The following is a 20500-nucleotide window of genomic DNA, read 5'->3' on the forward strand; positions in this document are numbered from 1 at the left end:
CTGAACCGCCATTTGGAGAAGGGCATTATACCTAAGGGATTAAGACTCTCTAAAGTGCCGGCTCAGGATCTCTGCAGTATTAGTTTTGATAAGGAATGGGAAGATTTGCTTAAGTCACAATCTATATTACTTGTGCAACTTATTATTAAAAGGAGAACAACAATATTAGAGGAAATATCTGGTAAAATAGAAGAACTAAAAGAAATCGTAGACAAATTCCCAAAGAATGAAATATTCAAGAACTGGCATGACAGAATATGCAAACAGTTAGGCATAGTAGAACAAGAAATTATCTCCAAAAAAAGTAGAAAAATACAGAACCTGGTAAGAAGTGATAGGCAAATTGATAGACATAATACAATAGAAGATTGTCCAAACATTATTATAACACCAAACCAGAGAGAGAGATATATAAATGAAGATAGAACAATACAATATAATATCCCTATCACTAATAGATATGAGACACTGAATAATCCTCTTTTTTTAGATCGCACACCCCCACATCACAGGATTCGCACAAGATCAGCCCGACAATCACCACGGGATCACCACCACATAACACCAATCACAGGGCACAATTACAATTTGAGACACAGGGAGGAAACACAGAAGAACAATCAGAACCAATATCCTCAGAGAGGACATCAAACGAGGAATCAACATGCACCCTACAACAGCAGAGAGAACCATGTAGAGAATTATTACAAACACCAACACAATCAAAATTTAGGAATCAAAAGACACGAAGAGGGAAGAGAAGGAAGGGAAAGGATAAATCACAGGAGACACTAGTTGAGGAGGATAACTCCATAATAAATTTAAGCTCAGTCACTTTAACCACGGCACAACATGCACTGTTAAACAAAGGTTTAAAATTTGCACCGACGGCACCATTGAGTAAATTTGACACTTATATAGGGATAGAAAAATTTGTACGTAAATTATGCCTAAAAAAATTTTTTTTGAAGAACCCTATAAATACAATAGGGACAATACAAGGGAAATACGTACATACGAATCTCAAAGTAAAAAGTAAAACATACCCAAGACATGAAATGGGACAGGATATCATCCCATTCAAGAAGAATGTAGAGGCGGACATAAGAAAAATTAAAAAGGATCCAAGGAAATTTAATAATTTGAAACCCCATGAAATCCATGCAATCAAACAATTGCAACAAAATGACAATATAACCATACGCCCAGCGGACAAAGGGGGGGCAATTGTGATCTTAGATACATGTAAATATGACACAGAATGCAGAAGACAATTAGAAGATAAGGAAACATATTTAAAGTTACAGAAAGACCCTATGATAGGATTTGTGGAATCTTTGGGGATGTATGTAGAACAAGGCCTAGCGAAAGGATTCTTAAATACACAGGAATCCAAATTTATTATGGGCACGCCTAAACGTACACCTGTTTTCTACATCATACCAAAGGTTCACAAAGATCCACTGAACCCTCCAGGGAGACCCATCATCTCCGGGATAGGATCATATACATCAAACCTATCCCAGTACTTAGATAGACTATTACAGCCGGTGGTAAGGAAGACATTTGCTTATATCAGGGACACTACACAGATAGTTCAGATCATTGAGAATCTTGAATATGAACCAAATTGGATTCTTGGAACCCTTGATGTTAATTCCCTATATACCATAATAAAGCATGATCAGGGATTAGAAGCTTTGACACAACAACTAACATCATATGGGAAATATCTGCCGGACCAAGTAGAATACATAGTGAAAGGGGTACAACACATTCTGAGTCATAATTATTTTGTATATGACTCCGATTTCTTTCTCCAGATGATGGGCACCGCCATGGGCACCAGGTTCGCCCCCAGTTATGCCAATTTGTTTATGGCACAATGGGAGGAACAATATATAGCACCCGTACTGGGGACGGACCTGGTGCTCTGGCGAAGGTTCATTGACGATATGATCTTCATCTGGAGGGGAACAGAGGAACATTTAGTATAATTTTTGGACCATATAAATCAGAATGAAAATAATATAAAATTCAGTTCTAAAGTTAATAAAAAACAAATAGAGTTCTTGGATCTAACTATTATGGTGGAAGATGAAAAATTAATCTGTCAAACATACCAAAAAGAGATAGCAAAAAATAGCTATATTCTCTATACTAGCTGCCATCTACTGTACAAGGGAAGAGGATTATATGAAAGAAGCTATACACATGAAGGAACAGTTCTTGACGAAAAAATACCCTTTAGAACAGGTCGAGAAAGCCCTAGTGGAAGTGAAAAGTATGGACAGAAAAATATTCTTTGAAGAGAAGATAGGGACCAGAATAGAAATTGACCCCAAAATAGGGGATCCAATTAGAATTGTCTTACCCTATAGTGCACAATATAGGAAGATTGAGGCCATCATTAAAAAGCACTGGCACCATATTACAAATGACAAACTAATAGGACCATACTTAACTAATGGTCCCCAAATGGTATATACAAAAGCACCTAATCTAGCCCTTAAAGTAGCACCGACTATAAAAAACAAAAAAGAAGATACTCATAAAAATTATTTTAACCTGAAGGGATTTTACAGATGTAATACTTGTAGTAATTGTAAAAATACAAAATTTATGAAAAAGACAAGTTCAATTTCTTCCACATCCAATTCATTTTCGTATGAAATTGATACATTTCTATCATGCAATACGTCAAATGTCCTGTATATGATTGCCCCTGCAAAAAGCAATATATAGGGCGGACTAAAAGGTTACTAAAAGTCAGGATTGCAGAACATATGACTAAGATCAGAACAGGATATGAGAAGCATTCATTGTCCAAGCACTTTAAATATCATCACAATCAGGATCCCTCCGTATTAAAGTTTGTGGCATTTGAAAAAATAGATATTCATTGGAGGGGGGGGTGATCATATCTCCAACATGTCAAGACAGGAGGCAAGACGCATATATGATTTTAACACCTTATTACCTGAGGGTCTGAACGCAGATTTCGAAATATTTGGTTTTCTGTAGATCAAGGGGTGGGTGCCCCTGGCGGACGAGATATCGGTGTTTTAGCTGTAATACCAGCACCCCGATCTCTCCTTGGCTAGGAGCCCCCACCCCCTATACATCACTTTGAACATAAAGCACGGATAAATTCAAAATAGTTGTTATTTTAATTAGTTTAAATCATTTTAATTATTTTTTAAAAATTATTTTAAATTTTTTTTTTGTATATTATACAGAGGAGACTAAAGAATATAATAATTGTATAGAACACATATAGTTTTTTAATAATTGGATAAAAATAAAATGTTTATATGTATTAAAATGTTTATTTTTAGATTATAGAATAATATTTGTTATAGAAAGATACAGTATATATAAATTAAGTATATTTAATGTTGAAACAAAAGGAATAAGGAGTTGATAAATTTGAGAGAAATGTGGAATATCCTAATCTAATAGCATGAGGAACAATTAACTCATTCCAAACCAGATTTTTTTTAAAGGAGTCTCAATCAAGGAAAAGAGGTGTAACCCGTTTAGGGTATATAAGGAAGCAAAGATGGATCCCATAACCAGCTACTGAGGAAGAGGTCAGAGACCTTGAAACGCGTATAGCGGATGGGACCCTTATACTGAACAAGACACCTCACTATACCGGAGACATCAGCTGATCAGCACGCACAGTTACGGACATAACAGCATAGTCGGTAATTTACATCATCGCTGACTCACCATAGGAGCCTCGAACTGAATACCAAGTGAGGATTCCTCTGACGCCCTGACTGCGTGGAGTGCAGGTAAAACATAGAACGCCAGCTACACGTGGGGCGCATAGAAGCCAGCGGTGAGCAGATCTTCAAGTTCCGTAACGATACTGCGGATACTAAATATCGGAAGACACTTCATAGTATCATAAAGAAACCGGGTGAGTGTACTGACCTGTGGTGGGACGCCACCACGGGCTGACACGTGCAAGTTGGACCCCAAATAGTGAGTAACATTGAAATCCATACTCACGGACATACTGCATAGGACTGTGAATTGTTTCCCCAATAGCACAATTACACGATTGAGACTCTGTAGCACTTTGAACAAAGGTGCAATGTTTATAAGGATATAAACAGAACTTTTTAGATGTGTTTTAAGGTATACATCTGATACTATTAACAAACCGCAATATATCAGACTGAGTTATTTTATTTTTATATTTTTATATTTTGTATTTTATATTTTATAATTTATACTGTCCTACCTCATATTATGTATGATATATTGTGATATAATAAATAATTCACTACAAATTGGACCTGATATATAGCAACAGATATTGAGTGCCCACTATAACATTCCTATAATTTAAAATATATGCCTGCATCCACCTAAAAAAAAAAGCTGCAAAGTCATGGCCACCAGGGGTCTTACTTCCACCTAATTTGCAGCAAACTGCCTGTTGCCAGGCAAGATCCATCCCTAGTAACTGGGACACAGAAGACAGCAGAGAGGAAATGGGGGCATGCCAGAGCTAGCTGAGATCCTGAGATAATAAAAGAACTGTTTCTGCACAGTTTTTGAACATTATAGGAGCCTCCTGAGTGTCTGTAAGTGTAATTGCCTCCTCCTGTGAGTGCTGGAGCTTAAAACAAACATAGTGGGAAGTAAGGGAAAGGATGTCACAGCAGTACAGTGCTGGCAGATTTCACAGATAGGATATGCCCCCTGCTTCTGAGTGGAATGAATCTTGCTGTGCAGCTGAAACAGGGAATAAAATGGCTGAAAAAAAGCCCAAAAACTTGTCTTTCTTCATAGTTATGACTGTAGACAGAAGCTCAGCCATTATGCAATTTTTTTTGAAAACTCAGGTACGCTAAAATAAACCAGACCAGGAAGGAACTGCAATTAAGATCAACAGCTGATTCAATAACAGAGCAAGCTGTACGGATGAGGTGGATCGATGGCAGAAGTAACCTCTGTGCCAAGTGACCGGTTTGACTTTGGGCCAAACCCTAAGGGCTTTATTCCAGTGCCCTCTGGTTCTCACCTTTAACCCCTATATAAGGATCTGGTCTTAGCCGCAGGGGGGCGACCGGACTGATACTTCCCGGGATGGTCCCGGTACACTTGCCAGCTGACCTGCAAGGAAACAGACTCTGGTGCAAGGCACCAGCAATCTGGGCAAACTATATAGAACGCTGTTCCGACACACAACCAGGATACAGGATCATGGACAGAGCCACATAGCCAGGAACCTATGCACATCAGGATACAAGGAATATAGACAGATAAGGACATAATCATACAATAATTACAGTTGCAAGAAAAAGTATGTGAACCCTTTGGAATTATATGGATTTCTGCACAAATTAGTCATGAAATGTGATCTGATCTTCATCTAAGTCACAACAATAGACAATCACAGCCTGCTTAAACTAATAACACACAAAAAATTAAATGTTACCATGTTTTTATTGAACACACCATGTAAACATTCACAGTACAGGTGGAAAAAGTATGTGAACCCCTAGACTAATGACATCTCCAAAAGCTAATTGAAGTAAGGTGTCAGCCAACTGGAGTCCAATCAATGAGATGAGATTGGAGGTGTTGGTTACAGCTGCCCTGCCCTATAAAAAACACACACCAGTTCTGGGTTTGCTTTTCACAAGAAGTATTGCCTGATGTACACAAGAACTCTCAGAAGACCTACAATTAAGAATTGTTGACTTGCATAAAAGGGTTATAAAGGTATCTCCAAAAGCCTTGCTGTTCATCAGTCCACGGTAAGACAAATTGTCTATAAATGGAGAAAGTTCAGCACTGCTGCTACTCTCCCTAGGAGTGGCCGTCCTGTAAAGATGACTGCAAGAGCACAGCGCAGACTGCTCAATGAGGTGAAGAAGAATCCTAGAGTGTCAGCTAAAGACTTACAAAAGTCTCTGGCATATGCTAACATCCCTGTTAGCGAATCTACGATACGTAAAACACTAAACAAGAATGGATTTCATGGGAGGATACCACAGAGAAAGCCACTGCTGTCCCAAAAAAAACATTGCTGCACGTTTACAGTTTGCACAAGAGCACCTGGATGCTCCACAGCAGTACTGGCAAAATATTCTGTGGACAGATGAAACCAAAGTTGAATTGTTTGGTAGAAACACACAACGCTATGTGTGGAGAAAAGGAGGCACAGCACACCAACATCAAAACCGCATCCCAACTGTGAAGTATGGTGGCGGGGGAATCATGGTTTGGGGCTGCTTTGCTACATCAGGGCCTGGACGGATTGCTATCATCGAATGAAAAATTAATTCCATAGTTTATCAATACATTTTGCAGGAAAACTTAAGACCTTATGTCCACCAGCTGAAGCTCAACAGAAGATGGATGTTGCAACAGGACAATGACCCAAAGCATAGAAGCAAATCAACAACAGAATGGCTTAAACAGAAGAAAATATGCCTTCTGGAGTGGCCCAGTCAGAGTCCTAACTTCAACCCGATTGAGATGCTGTGTCATGACCTCAAGAAAGCGATTCACACCAGACATCCCTAGAATATTGCTGAATTGAAACCGTTCTGTAAAGAGGAATGGTCAAGAATTACTCCTGACCGTTGTGCACGTCTGATCTGCAACTACAGGAAACGTTTGGTTGAAGTTATTGCTGCCAAAGGAGGTTCAACCAGTTATTAAATCCAAGGGTTCACATACTTTTTCCACCTGCACTGTGAATGTTTACATGGTGTGTTCAATAAAAACATGGTAACATTTAATTATTTGTGTGTTATTAGTTTAAGCAGACTGTGATTGTCTATTGTTGTGACTTAGATGAAAATCAGATCATATTTTATGACCAATTTGTGCAGAAATCCATATCATTGCAAAGGGTTTACATACTTTTTCGTGCAACTGTATACATTGCCTAGAACCCATGTGGAACCAATGCATGGCACACAGAGACAGATCTGGAAAAAGAAAGACATAGAAATATAGAAAGGTCGCACATAGCCTTAAACCCATGCAGAATAGGAAACATGGCATTCCCAGACAGGGACATTAGGACATGAAGACATTGAAGAATAACCAGGCTGACCAAACAAGTCAGGGGAGAGTCACAAACACACTGGTCAGGAGCATGCACCCTGCACACAGCATTCCTGGAGACAGACTGAGCCCCCAGGGCATACATTACACAGGTTTAAATAGCCAGTTCAATTAAGGACCTGACCACCTGATACAAACACAGGGAAACATTAACTCTAGATAGATTCACACTACAGAAGACAGTAGCCAGCACGCACCACACAAGCAACCACCAGCATACACTGGAAGGTAAACCACAGCCAGTACGCAACACACAAGCAACAAGCATACACAGGAATCACAACCGCCACTAGTATGCAAGTGCACAGGCAGTCAGTCTACACAGCAACAGAGTGCAACAGTAAACTGCACATCATTACATACCCAAGTAACTAGTATACATGGGTAACATCCCGCAGCCAGTACGCAGGAGAACAGCCAGCCAGCCTACATGCCAACACAGCTGTGAACTGCACTGTGACTTCCAGCATGCAGAACTTTTTTCTACTAAAAGATGTTCTCTCAAACAGAAATCTAACAGATACTCAATGGGATCTGTTAGGCTCCATTTCTGTCAATTATGTGCCAGATCCGGCACCTCCGTTATTTTCATTCTTTTGCTCCTATAATGGTGCCGAAGAAAAGAAATAGATACGAAAGCAGCCTTACAGAAAGTAATCTCCATTTGAAAATACATTGATAATCAAAAGATTTATTTTCAGCGCAGTAAATCTTACTTGTCTGATAGCCCACCAAATATTATGGCTCCAACCAACACTCCTGCCATGTAAATGGATTGAGCGAGCTGCCTCATTTTCTTCTGATTACAGACCAAATCCCACTGTAAAAAATAGAAGAATGTAAATAAGATAACATAACATAGTAACATAGTACATAAGGCCGAAAAAAGACATTTGTCCATCCAGTTCGGCCTGTTATCCTGCAAGTTGATCCAGAGGAAGGCAAAAAAAAAAAACCCTGTGAGGTAGAAGCCAATTTTCTCCACTTAGGGGAATAAAAAATTCCTTCCCGACTCCAATCAGGCAATCAGAATAACTCCCTGGATCAACGACCCCTCTCTAGTAGCTATAGCCTGTAATATTATTAAGCTCCAGAAATACATCCAGGCCCCTCTTGAATTCCTTTATTGTACTCACCATCACCACCTCCTCAGGCAGAGAGTCCCATAGTCTCACTGCTCTTACCGTAAAGAATCCTTTTATATGTTTGTGTACAAACCTTCTTTCCTCCAGACGCAGAGGATGTCCCCTCGTCACAGTCCTGGGGATAAATAGCTGATGGGATAGATCTCTGTACTGACCCCTGATATATTTATACATAGTAATTAGATCTCCTCTCAGTTGTCTTTTTTCTAAAGTGAATAACCCTAATTTTGATAATCTTTCAGGGTACTGTAGTTGCCCCATTCCAGTTATTACTTTAGATGCCCTCCTCTGGACCTTCTCCAGCTCTGCTATGTCTGCCTTGTTTACAGGAGCCCAGAACTGTACACAGTCCTCCATGTGTGGTCTGACTAGCGATTTGTAAAGTGGTAGGACTATGTTCTTATCACGGGAATCTATGCCCCTTCTGATGCAACCCATTATCTTGTTGGCCTTGGCAGCAGCTGCCTGACACTGGTTTTTGCAGCTTAGTTTGCTGTTTATTAAAATTCCTAGATCCTTTTCCATGTCAGTGTTACCAAGTGTTTTACCATTTAGTATGTACGGGTGACTTGCATTTTTCCTTCCCATGTGCATAATTTTACATTTATCAGTGTTAAACCTCATCTGCCACTTATCTGCCCAAGCCTCCAATCTATCCAGATCCCTCTGTAGCAGTATACTGTCCTCATCAGTGTAAATTACTTTACACAGTTTAGTGTCATCTGCGAAAATTGATACTTTACTATGCAAGCCTTCTACAAGATCATTAATAAATATATTGGAGAATAGGGCCCAATACTGACCCCTGAGGTACCCCACTAGTGACAGTGACCCAATCTGAGTGTGTACCGTTAATAACCACCCTCTGTTTTCTATCACTGAGCCAGTTACTTACCCACATACAGATGTTTTCTCCCAGTCCGAGCATTCTCATTTTATATACTAACCTTTTATGTGGTACAGTGTCAAATGCTTTGGAGAAGTCCAGATATACGACATCCATTGATTCGCCGCTGTCAAGTCTAGAACTTACCTCCTCATAGAAACTGATTAAATTAGTCTGACATGACCGATCCCTCACGAAGCCATGCTGATATGGCGTTATTTGCTTATTTCCATTGAGATGCTCTAATATAGCATCTCTCAGAAAACCTTCAAACAGTTTACCCACAACAGATGTTAAACTTACCGGCCTATAGTTTACAGGCTCTGTTTTTGGCCCCTTTTTGAATATTGGCACCACATATGCCATGCGCCAATCCTGTGGGACATTCCCTGTCAGTATAGAGTCTGCAAATATCAGAAATAAGGGTCTGGCTATGACATTACTTAATTCCTTTAGGATACGGGGGTGTATGTCATTCCGTCCTGGCGATTTGTCTATTTTTATCTTTTTAAGACGCTGATGTACTTCTTCCTGGGTCAGACAGGACACTTTTAATGGGGAATTTATTTTTGCATTCTGCATGTCATCTATTTATTTTCCTCAGTGAATACACTGGAGAAAAAAATATTTAACAGCTTTGCTTTCTCCTCATCTCTCTCTGCGACTTCCTCCTCATTACTCTTTAAAGGGCCGACACCTTCAGATTTATACTTTTTAACATTTATATAATTGAAGAACATTTTAGGGTTAGTTTTACTCTCTTTGGCAATTAATCTCTCGGTCTCTAGTTTGGCCGCTTTTATTTGTTTTTTACATGTTCTATTTTTTTCCTTATAGTTTTTCAGTGCTTCCGTGCTCCCCTCCTGTTTCAGTGAATTATATGCTTTCTTTTTGTCATTTATTGCTTTCTTTATAGTTCTATTTATCCACATTGGTTTCTTTTTGTTCCTTAACCTTTTATTACCATACGGTATGTACCTCTCACAATGAGATTTTAGGATGTTTTTAAAGATATCCCATTTTGTGGCTGTATTTTTATTTTTGAGGACTTTGTCCCAGTTAGTTTGGCCTATGGCCTCTCTTAGTTGGCTAAATTTAGCTTTTTTGAAGTTTGGTATTTTTGTTCCTCCCTGTAGAAACGCTCTTTTGAATAATAATTGGAAGGTTATTACTTTATGGTCACTATTTCCCAGGTGTCCCCCAACCTGCACGTCTGTTGTTCTGTCGGGCCTATTGGTTAATACTAAGTCCAGTATGGCCGTCCCTCTAGTCGGGTCCTGAACCAGTTGGGAGAGGTAATTGTCTTTGGTTATTGCCAAGAACCTGTTTCCCTTATGAGATATACAAGTTTCAGTTTCCCAGTCTATATCTGGGTAGTTGAAGTTCTATATCTGGGTAGTTGAAGTTCTATATCATGTTGCCATTTTTCCTCAGGAATCACACTCAGTTACTTTCAGTCACCCTCATCACTTCCAGTGTCTTTTTATTCTCTGGTTGACTGGTAGACCTCAAACACTATATTTTACAGAACCATTAATAAGATACAATATCACTAAAGCTAAATAATTTGAAGGGTCTAATGGGTTGATTAGACATCCCAAACACATGCATTTACCGAGTGTATCCTATTAGTGGTCAAACCATGTATTATAAAGACATAAAAACCTCTATGCATCAATTCTCTTAGTGCATATAGAGGTTATAGAACGGGAAACGCTTCTGGGCTTGTAAAGTTTGGGTAACAAACCGCTATGTGCTGTGCCCTAAAAATGGAGCACTCACCCTGAAAAGAGCATCCCCAACCAGTACTAGAACTCAACTAATGTTTCAATAAAAAAAAATAAAAAAAAGAACTCAATCCCTAACTTGATTATAGTACTCTACAAAACCCTAACCTCATACACACTTTGCCAGTGTAATCATCTGGTTCCTCAAGGAGTACTGGGTAGCATGCTCTCAGTGTCAATTAGCTTCTGACACCTCTCACCCAAAATTTTGGACCACTCTTTCTTAGCAAACTTCTCCAGGTTTCTCTTATTGGAAGGGCGACTTTTCCCAACAGCAATTTTAAGATCTCTCCACAGATGTTCAATGGAATTCGACGGGTTCGGCCGAACTTCACAGGTTCGGGACCCTTGAACCTGAACACCATTGAAGTCAATGGGGACCCAAACTTTTGAGCACTAAAATGGCTGTAAAAATGTCACGTAAAGGGCTAGAGGGCTGCAAATGGCATCAAAATGTGGTTTAAGAGCATAGCAAGTGCTCTGCAAACAAATGTGGATAGGGAAATGACTTTAAATAACATAAAATACATAAAAATAAAAATGTATAATCTTGATCTAGGAGGACGAGGTCCATATGGAGTAGGAGGTTGAGGAGGCGGTGGATGTGGCGGTGTATATGGAAGCAGCGGTGTAGGAGGAGGTAGCCTACACTGCTTTTTGGTTTTAAATTTATTTTTATTTTTATTAGGGAAAACCCCAAAACATTGGGAAATATAACCTGTGATAACCCCTTCCAGTTGTGCTAAACACACGTTTAGAAAATACAATGTCTGCATGGCAGGGTAGCACCTCCAAGAGGTAAAGGGCAAGCTCAGGCTCAATTTCGTGACCCAGAAGTTGCAGGGGCTGACCCCTGTTAGTCAGTTAGTGTAGGCGTGTGCACACTTACTGCCCCAACATGTCGCATGTCCCCGTGATGTTCACGATCCAATTTGATATCTGCTCTATCAACATTCGATGTTCTTTTATGAGCCTACCATGTTGATCACAGTTATCGGCGAATCAGGGTTCCACACCGGAGAGGGAGCGTGAGAAAGAAAGACCACATCCAAGGGAGGATTCATTTTTTTCTAATTTTAAATTATAGAGCAGAAATATGGGACAAAGTATTAGGCCTCATGCACACGACCGTTGTGTGCATCCGTGGCCGTTGTGCCATTTTCCGCAGACCCATTGACTTTCAATGGGTCCGTGGAAAAAATCGGAAAATGCACCGTTTTGCAGCCGAGACCGTGATCCGTGTTTCCTGTCCGTCAAAAAAATATGACCTGTCCTATTTTTTTGACGGACAACGGTTCACGGACCCATTCAAGTCAATGGGTCCGTGAAAGAACACGGATGCACACAAGATTGGCATCCGTGTCCGTGATCCGTGGACATAGGTTACTTTCATACAGACGGATCCGAAGATCCGTCTGCATAAAAGCTTTTTCAGAGCTGAGTTTTCACTCCGTGAAAACTCAGATCCGACAGTATATTCTAACACAGAGGCTTTCCCATAGTGATGAGGACGCTTCTAGTTAGAATACACAACGAACTGTGTACATGACTGCCCCTCTGGCAGCACCCGATCTCTTACAGGGGGCCGTGAACAGCACAATTAACCCCTTCAGGTGCTGCACCTGAAGGGGTTAATTGTGCGTATCATATCCCCCTGTAAGAGATCAGTGGCTGCCAGGAAGCAGGGGGCAGACCCCCCCCTGCCCAGTTTGAATATCATTGGTGGCCAGTGTGCGGCCTCCCCCAGCCCCCCCTCTATTGCATTAATAACATTGGTGGCAGTGTGCGGCCTCCCCTCTTCCCCCCCTGATCATTGGTGGCAGCAGAGTTCCGATCGGAGCCCCAGCGATTAAACTTGAACTCCGATCGGAAGTCTATGCCAGTATCACGACCGGCGTGCCTATCACATACGTGACACAAAGGGAGGGAAAAGGGAAGGCTCTGTCCAAGGGAGAGGGAAAGGTAGTGACCCCTATCTCACCTTGAGGCTGGCACCTGACTGCCCTGACGTCCCTAGACGGGTTCCTCATTTGTACGCCGATCGCGTGCCTAAAATCCTGGCTTTCCCTAAGATGAGCCCTAGATAGTGAACAGGGCGGTGGGAACACTAGTCCGCACCACTAGCTCTAAAGGAAAACACCAAGGGGAGGACAGACAATACAGACAACATATAATCCCAGGTGGGCGACAACAGAAGACAACAAAAAGCCCAACAGGGATCGGAGGGTAACACTCTGGAACAACAACCAGGATTCACAGCTCCAGTGGGTCAGTATAGAAGTCCAGGCAGGAAGCTCTATATCTGGCAACCAGAGAAGTGAGAGAGGAGAATATAAGGAGATTGGGAGTGACAGACAAGAAACAGCTGAGGAGGAGAAGCTACGGATCCCTGAGTGAGACAAAAAGGATAGTAAGGCAAACACAGAAAACTATCATTAAGAAACAACGTGCTCTTTAGACATAGAGCGCGCAGCCACCCGCTCCGACTTCCTGACCCCGGGTATAACAGAGTCAGACGTGGCTCTTGACACCCCCGTGACAGCAAGCCTCAGTGCCTCATCACATCTCCTGCCACAGTGTGCCATGATTTGCCAGCCACACTGCCTCAACACATTAGAAGCCATAATGCCCCCTGACAATACCAGCCATGATTCCTCATCAAATTTACAGCCACAGTGCCCCCTGACTTTGCTAGCCAGATTGCCTCATCACATTAGCAACCATAATTCCCTCTCACTATGCCAGTCTCAATGCCACCTGGCAACCACAGTGTCTCATCACATTGCAAGCCACAGTGTTTAATCACAGTGCCCGCTGACTATGCTAGCCACAGAGCACTATCATAAGTAGGGCCAGTTCACACCACTTATTATCTCCCCCCCCCCCCATCATTGGTGGCAGCGGAGTTCCGATCGGAGTCCCAGTTTAATCGCTGGGGCTCCGATCGTTAACCATGGCAACCAGGACGCTACTGCAGTCCTGGTTGCCATGGTTACTTAGCAATAGTAGAAGCATCATACTTACCTGCTGGCTGCTGCGATGTCTGTGTCCGGCCGGGAGCTCCTCCTACTGGTAAGTGACAGCAATGTGCCGCACAGACCTGTCACTTACTAGTAGGAGGAGCTCCTGGGGGAGGGAGGGGGGGCCAGGGGGGCCGCACACTGGCCACCAATGATATTCAAACTGGGGAGGGGGGGTCTGCCCCCTGCTGCCTGGCAGCCCCTGATCTCTTATAGGGGGCTATGATACGCACAATTAACCTTGGCTGTGAACAGACGGCTGCACTTGTCTGTGATGACGCCCCCTGCCATGCTAAACACACGTTCAGATAATACACTGACTGCAGGGCAGGCCAGCAACTCCAAGGCATAATGGGCAAGCTCAGGCCATGTGCCCAATTTGGAGACCCAGAAGTTGAAGGGGGCAGAACCGTCATTCAGTACGTGTAGGCATGTGCACACATACTGCTCCACCATGTTGGTGAAATGCTGCCTCCTGCTAAGACGTTCCATATCAGCTGGTGGTGCTGGTTGTTGTGACGTGCTGACAAAGCTTTTCCACATTTCGGCCATGCTAATCCTGCCTTCTGAGGTGCTGGCAGAGCCCCAGCTGCGTTGGCGACCTCTTCCTCTGCCTTCACCTTGTGCTTCCACTGTGTCCCCACTGTCAGGTGGGAATGCCACCAGCAGCGTGTCTACCAGCGTGCGCTTGTACTCGCGCATTTTACGTTCACGCTCCAGTGACATTACAAGGTACGTTGTCCTTGTAAAGGGGATCCAGCAGCGTGGCCACCCAGTAATCATCACAAGTCAGAATGTGGGCAACTAGGCAGTCATTGCGGAGACACTGCAGCATGTAATCGCTCATGTGTGCCAGGCTGCCCAGAGGCAACGAAAAGCTGTCCTCTGTGGGAGGTGTATAGTCTGTGTCCTCTGTATCCCCAGTGATGGCCATGAGCTGGTCTGGATGCCACCCTGCTGCGAACATAGTTCCTCCTCCTCATCCTCCACCTTGTCATCCTCCAGAACTGTGCCCTGGTTGGACAATTGTGTACCTGGCGTTTGTGGGTGCAGGAACCCACCCTCGGAGCCACTTGTGAATGACTGGCAGGAAACCCTACGAAATGATCCCTCTTCCTCCTCCTCCTCCTGTGCCACATCCTCTTCCATCATCGCCAGCAGCGTTTTTTCAAGGAGGTATAGAAGTGGGATAGTTAAGCTGAGAACGGCGTTATCGGCACTGGCCATGTTGGTGGAGTACTTGAAACAGCGCAACAAGGAACACAGGTCTCGCATGGAGGCCCAGTCATTGGTGGTGAAGTGGTGCTGTTCCGCAGAGCGACTCACCCGTGCGTGCTGCAGCTGAAACTCCACTATCGCCTGCTGCTGCTCACACAGTCTGGCCAGCATGTGCAAGGTGGAGTTCCCTTATTTGGTGAGTACAATAAAGGAGTTCAAGAGGGGCCTGGATGTATTTTTGGAGTGTAATAATATTACAGGATATAGCTACTAGAGAGAGATCGTTGATCCAGGGAGTTATTCTGATTGCCTGATTGGAGTCGGGAAGGAATTTTTTATTCCCCTAAAGTGAGGAAAATTGGCTTCTACCTCACAGTTTTTTTTTTTGCCTTCCTCTGGATCAACTTGCAGGATGACAGGCCGAACTGGATGGACAAATGTCTTTTTTCGGCCTTATGTACTATGTTACTTGTGCGTGTAGCTGGCACAGATCGACCACGTCCTCTTCCTGCAACAGGAACTCCACCAGCAGCACCACGACCTGCTCTCCTCATATTTCTCAAATTTAGGATCTTGCCCCGAATGGGTGTTTAATTAATAGCAGAATAGAACAACAGTATGTACAGTGTGTATCTCACAGTCCCTGATCCAGACTAGGCCTCAATTAAATTTGTTTGCTCAAAAATGGCTGTATTTCAAATACCTGAATAGAACCCCTGTATATAAAAGGCTGCAAAATAAACTTTATTTGCTTAAACGGGTGTTTGTTTAATAACTGAATAGGACAGCATTATATAACCCTGAAATTTCCAACGTCTTGTGTATTTTGCCCAGAAAAGGGTGTTTTATTAATAGAAGAATATAACCCCTGTATATAAAGGGTGTATCTAACACGCCCTGACCCACACTAGGCTGCAATTAAAGATTTGTGCCCAAAATGGCTGTATTTCAAATACCTGAATATAACACCTGTATATAAAGGGTGTATCTCCCTGACCCACACTAGGCCGCAATTAAAGATTTATGCCCAAAATGGCTGTATCTAAAGTGTGTATCTCACAATGAAATATGCAGCAAAAGCTGCAAAATAAACTTTTTTTCCCCAAACGGGTGTTTGTTTAATAATTGAATATGACAGCAGTATATAACCCTTAATTTTCACACATGCTGATGCTGCAAGGGCTTTAAAATTGTGTATTTTGGCAAAAAAGTGTGTTTTTAAAAACCCAGAAAATGATGGCTGTATTTCTAGCTTAAATTGCACACTGACTAATCCAGATGTTGCATATTGCCCAAAAAGTGTGTTTTTTTACTAACAGAATATGAAAGCTGTATATAACGTTTGAATTTCACTTGTCCAGATGCAGCTAGGGATGTAAAATAGTGTATTTTGCACAAAAAGGGTGTTTTAAAAAGCAGAGAAAATTATGGCTTTATTTCTAGCTTAAATTGCACACTGACTAATCCTGCAAATGCACCAGAAGTTGTATATTGCCAAAAAAGGGTTATTTTTTGCAACCAGATTAGTACAGTTTTCCAAGATTGGATTTCAATGTCACAAAGGCTCAGATGCAGTGTTGGTGCACTGTGTGACGAACTGCGACCGCCGCGGCCACAATACGTCACAAAACCATCACAGCGCCCCTAGTGGTCAATCCGCAAACAGGCCTCCCAGCCACCTTCAGCACACTTGAGTCCGTACAGTCGATAGGCTGAAAGCGCAGGGAGTGGACCTCCGATTGACCGCAAGTAAGCGTGCGACGAACTACGACCGGATCTACACACAGGGTAGTTTAACTGCCACCACCTTGCAATTTATGGGAGCAAGGAACCCACTATCTAGATAACACAACCGAGTAGCTTTCCCTTCGGAGAGGCTAGGGTAAGTTTTTGCAGTGTTTGAAAACAGGCATATGGCTAGAGAAATGACTTGGAGGTCATTTATTATATATCTATATACAATACAAATTATCACGATGCACAGTAATTATTAACACAATAATCAAGGAAAGTATAGTCCAATAAACAAAAGGGAGAAAAGAAAGAAAATACTTAGTTTCCGCAGAAAAGATGTCCGTTGGTGAAATAGTCCGTTGCAGGGATAAAGTCCAAGAAGCCTTTGTCCAGTGTAATATGCCTACAGCCCACAGGTTCTCTGGCTGAGGCTCTCTTCAGGTGTTGTTAAAAGTGGAGAACTCCTTTAGCAGATTCTAGGTCTTTGTTATAAAGGGTCCCAGAAACAAGGCGGGGAATTGAGAGTCCGCCTGCTGGGCAGGCTGTATTCCTGAGGTGAATGTCAGTTCTGAAATATGGCATGTGCCATATCGTGGGATGTCTCCGCTGTACACAAGTAACAAGCACATATTCACATTCCCCACAAAATATGGAGTTCAGGGATACCAAATATTACTATTATAACTGGTTCTATGATGGGGTAACACCATAACTTTACCTGGGTACATCTTAGAGTTATGTTTGTCCTATGTAAACGTCCAGTGAATTCTGAGTGACACGATGATGTAATTTTTACGTCCGTAAGATGCATGGGCTCTCTTAAAAAGGTAAAAATCATATCTCAGATTCATGTTGCAGTCTGGGAAAAGTTGGTGCCGGCCTGTCTGCAGCAAGCTAGCTTACAGACCCCTTATGGCAGCGACACCAAATGTCTCCCCCCCAGGTGCAGTCTTCACACCTAGCTGTGATATCTCTGCAGACAGGGAAGTTCTTTTGTCAACCTGAGGAAGCCAGCTGTAATTGCGTTATCTGCTGGGCATCTATTGACTGACTTGAACAAAAGGACTATGTTGTTCTCTGGGTACAACAGAAGGACAGAAGGAGACGCTCTGAATAATCAAATTGTAGGTTCTGGGGCCTAGGGAAATAATTACTGTTTAATAGACCTACTGATCAATAAGGCAGAGTAATATTGATAATATTGGGAGGACAGTTCAATATTCTCGCGGATCATCCGTGACACACTGAGCTTGCAAAAAATGGCAGCCGCCCACCTAACTAACAGACGGATAAAAGTTGTTGTTTTTTTCGGTCACTGGGCTCAGGGCAGGGTAAAAAGATTGTGCCCTGCACCCACACAACTGAATGTATGTCGATCGCTGAGTTAGATTCACGCTCTGAACAGAGATTCTCTACTATTCTCTCCCTGAAATCACTAGCAGCATCCTCTCCCTACACTAGTAACAGCAGAGTGACGTGCAGCGCTACGTGACTCCAGCTTATATAGAGGCTGGTTCACATGCTGCACTGGCCAATCACAGCAATGCCATTAGTAGGGATGGCTGTGATGGCTTCTAAGGGCACAGAGTTAAACGCTTGTTGATTGGCTGCTCTGCAGCCTTTCAAAAAGCGCCAAGAAATCGCCGAACACCGAACCCAAACTTTTACTGAAATGTTCGGGTTCGGGTCCGGGGTCCAAAAATCTAAAGTTCTGTACGCTTAACCCTAATCTAGACTCATTGCTGGCCACTTCAGAACTCTCCATTGCTTTGTTGCCATCCATTTCTGGGTGCTTTTTGACGTATGTTTGGGGTCATTGTCCTGCTGGACCCAAGATCCTGGACGCAAACCCAGCTTTTTGACACTGGGATCTACAGTGCGACCCAAAATCCGTTGGTAATCCTCAGATTTCATAATGTCTTGCACACATTCAAGGCACTTGTTACCTTGAGATTGTTGATATTTTTCCACAATTTTGGTTCTTGAGTCCTCAAACAGTTCTCTTCTCCCCTTTCTGTTGCCCATGCTTAGTGTGGCGCACACAGACACACAATGCAAAGACTAAGTGAACTTCTCTCATTTTTATCTGATTTCATGTGTGATTTTTTTTTATTGCCCACACCTGTTACTTGCCCCAGGTGAGTTTAAAGGAGCATCACATCCTTGAAACAATATTTATCCACAATTTTGAAAGGGTGCGAATAATTTTGTCCAGCCCATTTTTGGAGTTTGGTGTGACATTATGTCCAATTAGCTTTTTTTCCTCCCTTTTTTGGTTTTGTTCCAATACACACAAAGGGAATAAACATGTGTATAGTAAAACATGTGTTACTGCAATACTTTTCTGTTAGAAATACATAATTTGGTTGAAAAACTTCTGGGATGCCAACATTTACGGCCATGACTGTAGACCTATATTGCACATCTCCCGGTGTTTACAATGTGTAGGGTACTATGTTCAGGTTAGGGATTAGATTCCAGTACTGGTTGGGGTTGCCCTTCTGAGGGCAGGTGATCTGCTTTTGCCAGTGTTGAGGCATAGTACATATAAGTTTGACACCTAGTAAGAATATTATAGGGCTTGAAATAGACCCCCAGTGATCCAGTTTATACAGAGGACCTAATCCAGAAAGTACTACTCTGATACTAATAAGTTACTTTTATATCTTCTAGTTGCGACCTCAAAGTTTTTAATAAAATGAATGAAAAGTTTTACAATGCATTTCTTCAGACCCAGAGGCGTAATAACTACCATATCGGCTGACAATGCGACTTCTATGGGGCCCAGGGCAAGAGGGGGCCCAGTCTAAGGCTACTTTCACACTCGCGTTTGGTGTGGATCCATCATGGATCTGCGCAGACAAATCCGTTCAGATAACACAACCGTCTGCATCCGTTCAGAACGGATCCATTTGTATTATCTTGAACATAGCCAAGACAGATCCGTCTTGAACACCAATGAATGCCAATGGAGGACGGATCGTTTTCTATTGTACCAGATTGTGTCATAGAAAATGGATCCGTCCCTATTGACTTACATTGTGTGTCAGGACGGATCCGTTTGGCTCAGTTTCGTCAGACGGACACCAAAACGCTGAAAGCAGCGTTTTGGTGTCCGTCTCCAAAGCGGAATGGAGACAGAACGGAGGCAAACTGAGGCATTATGAGCGGATCCTTTCCATTAAGAATGCATTAGAATGCAAACTGATCCGTTTTGAACAGCTTGTGAGAGCCCTGAACGGATCTCACAAACGGAAAGCCAAAATGTCATTGTGAAAGTAGCCTTAGTTGGGATTATCTCATCTTTTACTGGAGGTAAAAACTTGGTCAGGACTCTACCCGCTAAAAGGAACAACTTTTAGCAAATGAGTCAGTGGAAAAAAATGGCCCAAGGTTCATTGAAAAGGGTTTAGGCAGAAACCCTTCTGTCCTGTGTGGGGGCCTGGTTTGATCCTTGCTATGGGGCCCTTACTTCTCTATGTACCCCACTGTTCAGACCCTTTCACTTTTATCACATTGTGTCCTTGTGCTGAAATAAAACAAATAATCCTCCATCATTCTACACTCAGTACCCCATAGTAAGAAAGTGATAATTGAATTTTAGAAAGA

The 20500-nt window shown here is 42.4% G+C and overlaps 1 protein-coding gene across 1 annotated transcript in view; it reads right to left on the reverse strand.

Annotated features, from left to right (window-relative positions):
• The window catches only part of LOC122920049 (solute carrier family 22 member 6-B-like), a 161231-nt gene that overhangs the window by 88523 nt on the left and 52208 nt on the right, over nt 1–20500 (reverse strand). The window contains exon 2 of the mRNA XM_044269260.1: nt 7818–7921. Within this exon, the coding sequence (XP_044125195.1) occupies nt 7818–7921 (104 nt within the window). The remainder of the gene's footprint in view (nt 1–7817; nt 7922–20500) is intronic.

Source organism: Bufo gargarizans, chromosome 10 (assembly GCF_014858855.1).
Source record: "Bufo gargarizans isolate SCDJY-AF-19 chromosome 10, ASM1485885v1, whole genome shotgun sequence".
NCBI classification, from domain to species: domain Eukaryota; kingdom Metazoa; phylum Chordata; class Amphibia; order Anura; family Bufonidae; genus Bufo; species Bufo gargarizans.